The sequence below is a fragment of the Pagrus pagrus genome (assembly GCF_965226575.1).
Source record: "Pagrus pagrus genome assembly, chromosome: 22".
In the NCBI taxonomy this organism is placed as follows: Eukaryota; Metazoa; Chordata; class Actinopteri; order Spariformes; family Sparidae; genus Pagrus; species Pagrus pagrus.
Genome location: NC_140204.1, coordinates 1,120,610 through 1,126,341, shown reverse-complemented (window position 1 = coordinate 1,126,341; position 5,732 = coordinate 1,120,610). Strand labels below are relative to the sequence as shown.

The 5,732-nt window shown below is 46.7% G+C and overlaps 1 protein-coding gene across 1 annotated transcript; it reads left to right on the top strand.

Moving 5' to 3' along the window:
* Positions 1-849: 849 nt before the first annotated feature.
* Positions 850-5,129, top strand: LOC311251793 (uncharacterized protein; the record flags this gene model as incomplete). The annotated part of the gene is made up of 7 exons (XM_084344436.1): positions 850-1,097; positions 1,612-1,707; positions 2,608-2,799; positions 3,010-3,105; positions 3,184-3,363; positions 3,735-4,747; positions 4,844-5,129. Exons 1-7 carry the CDS (start codon positions 939-941, stop codon positions 5,127-5,129), a joined length of 2,022 nt encoding a protein of 673 aa, XP_084200562.1. The 5' UTR covers positions 850-938.
* Between the last annotated feature and the right edge of the window lie 603 nt (positions 5,130-5,732).

Below are 5,732 nucleotides of genomic sequence, written 5' to 3'. Positions count from 1 at the left end.
CGCGACTCGCCTCCTGTTTCACTGTGCAAAGAGCTGAACGCTACGGTGGCTCAGAGGGGACAATGCATTCACTTCTACTGCACCACACACACCACACCGACACACTGACGCCACACAAACAGGCCTGTGAGACAGAAACACTGTCAGCTGTTCGACTGCAGGCAGCTGCAGTTATGAGTGTTTCTCCTCCACCAGCCACAGGGGGCAGCGACGAGGCTCAGAGCGCTCCGTCACCGGAGTGATGAGCAGCTTGTTTATCAACACAGACTCGAAAGATCAGAACCAAAAATAAAAACAATCAGACGAGGAAACAGTGTCACAGTGATCCAGTGACGGTTGTCTGTACATCCATGAGTGCACTGCTAACAGCAGCTAACGGCTTATTCTGCTACTGTTAATGGAGACTATCTGACTAAATGTAAAGAAATATAGGATTAAAACTGGGTTGCACAGTAAAGATAGTAAACTGTTAAAACTTACATAATAAAGTAAGTATAATAAATTATACTTCATGCAGGAGCTGATCGTCTATAAATTAACATGTTTCTCATTAATGTCTTACAGTGTAACGATGATGTGTTTGAGACGACATTATTAACACAATGTTAACAAACGTGGTGTTAAAATGTTACTTTGGTCAAAGTAAAAGTCACACATGAATAATCCTCGAGTAAAAGTTATAAACTATCAAAAGTACAAATAAACATTATGTTTACATTTGTTTTGGAGGAAGTCAAAAGTCTGGAAACACTAAACACACCAACGCGTCTGCAGAGACTCGCTGAGTGACGGCGGTCACGTATCTACGGACCGACGGCCCGGTTCAGTCTTATCACACTTCCTGCTGACCCGACGCTGTCGGAGCCGACACTTCCTGCCGGGTTCAGCTTCTCCTCGCGCTGAGACGCTCGCAGTCTTTCGGCAGCTCTTTTGTCACAATGCAGCTCTTCATCGTCCTCTTCCTCCTCTCCCACGTTGACGTGGTTACAGCGGTGGCCGGTTGCCACAGCGACAGGGACAAGGACCACCGGCCGCGGGAGAACTGCACTGCCGCCGGCTTCAGCGACGTCCCGGCGGGATTCGAACCCACAACCAAGGTAACGCACAGACACACAGACAGACGGAGATCACCAGACTGCAGTCTTCAGTCCTGAAGGAGACACGTCTGGTTTTATTTAATTTATATATTTATTTATATATTCTGTGTATCGGGACGTACAGAAGCTCTGAGGGACAAGTTGAGCTTGTTTATGTCCCGAGAGCTGCTGGGAAACAAAGTTCAGCAACCTGAAATTATTTATTTTTCACTCAGCTTCCAACATGAAAAAAAATGTTTTTTTTCAGTTTCACAAATTAAATTTTGTCTGACAGAAACAAACTTTTTATGTTTCCAAATGTTCCTTCTCTGAAAACACGTAGAAAATAATGTCCTTTTATTTCATCATTTTTTTTCTCCTGAAGAGAAAAATATATTTTCGCTCAGTTTCCACATGACAAAGTGTTTGACTGACGGGAGGCGACCACAGCGGAGACACGAGCTTCCTGTCTGATAAGACGACAGTTTGACAGGAAACAGCTCTGAATCTTCTTCTTCTCTTTCTCTGTTTTTAGGTCCTGTTGTTTCCCAACAACCTGTTCTCCGGCCTGTCCTGGTCCTCCTTCCAGATGTTTAAGGAGATTTATGAGATCGACCTCTCAGGCAACAAGGTGTCAAACCACGATTACACACAAATAATTACTGACTCGTGACAGTCAAAGCCCGCTGGTCGAGGGTCAAGAATCAGTTTAATTCTGAAGAGAAATTATTTTCAGTTTGTTCACACGAGATAAAACAACATTAAAAACAATTAGAAAAATTAACATTCACTTTTTATGTTTCATCACCGATTCTGTCGAGTCACAGCAGAGAAAACATTTTAGATTAGAAGTAGAAAATGAATCAAAAAACAAAACATGAAGAATGTTTTGAACTGGACCTTCAGGGCCTCCGTAGTGGCATGAAACCTGAATGCTTTCAGTCCCATTTATAACATGAGGTAGTGGAGCACTGCAGCCTCTTGTGGTCAAACTGAGTATTACAAACACAAACTCTGATAAATGAGTCAAAGAAATATTTTTTTGAGAAAAAGACCCAAAACAAACAGAGTAATTCTCCCGCCAAAACTGTTTTCAGTTTGTTTCACACAAAAATTGTCTCGAAAAAAACAATTTTCAAAAGGGAAAACAAAATTCAAGATTTTTTTTATGTGTAAAACAAACAAACAGATTTTTCAGGAATTCAACTGAGGAACACAGAAAACACGTTCAGGGCTTCTGTAGGATGAAATTATCTCCTGGAACTTTTTGTTTTCATATATTTAATTTATTTTTATTTTTTTTGTTTGGTTCTTGCTGATTAACACTTATCAAAAAAAACATTTCCCCTGAAAACTATAAATAAAAGCCCCATGTGCTTTGTTTGGTTCCATCACTGATTTCTTTGGTTGTTACTGTAAATGTTCATCAGTTCTGGTCTTATTGATTTCTGATAATCGGTATCAGCTCTGATTAAACCTCATCAGTCGACCTGTAACGTTCGGATTAATGATTAAAGGTTTCATGGTTCAGGTTCCAGACGTGTCCTCCAGCGTGTCTCCGGTCCTGCCCACCCTCAGCGTCCTCCGGCTGGGCTCCAACCGCCTGACATCGCTCTCTGACGGCGCCTTCTCCGCCTGCCCGGGTCTGACTGAACTCTACCTGGACGCCAACGCCATCGACAGTCTGAGCGACCACGCCTTCTCCGGACTCAACAAGCTGGAGGTCAGCGTGTCGCAGGCCTGTTGAACTGCAGCTTCTTAGCACAGATACATGTAGACGCAGCAGAGCTGGATATCAGACTCACAGCTCTCTTTATTTTCACAAAGTTAAGTGAATGTGACGAGAGAACAACTCAGCTGTGGGGTGAAATGTTTAGAAGCTTTATGAACTCTCCTCGCTGGTCGTCCTCTGATTGGCTGTTCTACCTTCTAGATTCTGGATCTGACGTCCAATCGTATCAAGGTGCTTCCCGCACTCATGCTCCACCCCCTCCCTGCCATAGAGACGCTCTACCTGGAGAACAACAAGGTGAGAACGCACACACAGCACTGAGCTTTGCAAGTGGACCGGTCCGAACCACTGCAGCACCTTTTCATTTAATTTCAGATCACAGTGATGCCAGACGATTGGTTCAGCCAGAAGGAGGAGGTGCCGTACCTCTACCTCTCAGCCAATCCCTGGGCCTGCTCCTGTTCCCTCGGTTACTTGCGCCGGTACCTCGATGACTACGAACTGAACGTCTACGTCCGGGACGGCCCGATCATCAGGAGCGACGGAGAGAGTGTGGTGAGTGTAGAAACGTCAGCAGAGCTCGTTGACTCTTTGTGTTTCTGGAGGGTGAAATAAAGATCTGACACCGAAACAATCAAGAATCCAAGCAGCTGTGTGAACAGTTGGTCTTATTCTCCGGCCCTGTTCAGACCTGCTGCTACAGACTCCCTCAACAAATGTGTCAGTTTAGTGAGTCGTTGAGTTGGAGACACTTTATTTGTTTCATACAGAGCAGGAAGTGACATCACATCACTGTGGTCACTGGAGATGCTGAGCACTTGTGATCAGATGGTGAATGTTGACGTCAGGTGTGAAACAGGTCTTAGACACACAGAGATCAGTTTGTGTTTTGACTTCCTGGTTCTTCGTTGGTTATCTGTTCTCAGGTGTGTGACTCTCCTCGGAGGTTTAAGGGTACACCTGTGATCACTCTGGAAGAATCTGATCTGTGTTCACCTGCGACAGGAGCAGGTCCGACAGGAGACCTGGACAAGGAAATGACGTCCATGACTGCGACAGGAGACCTGGACCAGCAAACGACGTCCATGACTCCTGACAAGACAGCTATGGCTACAACTACGACCAATTATCCTCTTCCTCCTCTTTCCACTGCTCCTCCTCTTCTTCCTACTTTTCCCTCTGCTCCTCCTACTACTCGTCCTCCTCCTACGACTACTCGTCCTCCTCCTACGACTCATCGTCCTCCTCCTCGTCCTGCTACGTCAGTGTCGGTAGAGTTCCACACTGAGTACCACACAGTCGTCACATGGTCCTGGTACCAATCCTTCACCAGCCTCATGGCCCGGTCTGAGGTGCCACGGGTTGAGTATCACACTCTTCCCGCCATCTCACCCTCAACTGAAAGGCCTGTTACCATGACGACAAATCCTCTCCAGACAACTGAGTCTGTTTCTTCGACCGTAACATCAACAACGCCAAAAGTCCAGTCGGTCATGACAACCACCAGAACCCCTCCGTGGGCGATCAACGAACTGGGCAGCAGGCAGCGCGGTGAAGTCAGCGGCGCCGGAGGAGCGGCCGTGTTCTGTTTGTGGCTCTTCGCCGGGTGCGTCCTGCTGTGCTCGGCGGCGGCGGCGTGTATACTGGCGACTCTGGCAGGGCTGGTCACCTGGTACAGGAGGGTGTACCAGCCACTGAGCGCGACGCTGGCGAGGAGGAGGAGGAGAGGAGGAGGAGGGGAAGCAGTGAGGCTGTTAACGTACAGCGGGGGGGAAGTGAAGGAGGTGGCAGGAGGAGGAGTGATGGAGGTCTATCGCTCTGTTCTGTTCATCCACAGAGAGGGAGGAGGAGCTATAGAGAGGGGAGGAGATGGAGGAGGAGAAGGCGGAGCTGTAGAGGCGGGAGGAGGAGGGAAGGAGAGACTACTTGTCACTCTGGAGCCAACAGGAGGAGGAGGAGGAGGAGGAGCGACCAGAGAGGGAGGGAGGGAGGACAGAGGAGTGTACAGGAAGACGTTATTCCGTCCGTTAAGCAGAGAGGAGGAGATGGAGGGGTGGAGGGATGTGATGGAGGAGTGTCGGCTCCCTGCAGAGGGTGGAGGGAGGAGGGGAGGAGGAGGAGGAGCCTCCAGAAAGCGCTACAGTGTAATTCTGAGGGAGGAGAGGGAGGAGTCAGGGGGAGGCAGGGAGGAGCTGGACCTGGTGGTGGGGGGATGGGAGGCAGGAGGAGAGGAGGAAAGCTTGGGGGATTGGCTGGCACAATACTTACCCAGCATGCCCAGGGCAGTGGCCACGCCTCCCGAGGGCGAGGCAGCTCAGTGAAGTCATTAGGGTGAGGAACGTGATTGGCTCAATAGACAATGATAACTTCAGGTGAGACACAACAGGTGGCAGTACAGAAGAGGGTCAGAACCAGAATGTTCTCAGAATCAACTTTTTCCCCCAAAATTCAGACTTTTTTCTTTGAAGCAATTTTTTTTAAATTTCTAATTTTACTCAGAAACCTTTTTTTCTTTCTCAGAATTCAAAATGTTTCCCAAAATTCTGACTTCAATCTCAAAATGGACTTCACAGAATTCAGATTCAGATTTTAGTCTCAGAGTCACAAAGAAAAAACGTCAGAATTGAAAAAGATTGAAAGATGAAAGTAGAGCTCTTCTTTGTCTTCATCTGTAGTTTTACATTTTGTGCTGTTTTGCTTCCATCACGTGGGAAAAAACGTGTTTATTTTAGGTCAGATGTCGTTATGCAGATTGGCACATACTGAATTAGAAAGTCTTGGTTCCATGTTTAAACATAAAATATCAGAAAACTTGTAATAAAAAAATGTGTGCAAGTACACAACTTCACATTGTTGTAAACTGAAATGTTGTGAAGACTTTTTTCCCACTAGTTTGACCTTTTCTTCCTCAAAAACTGTAAAAT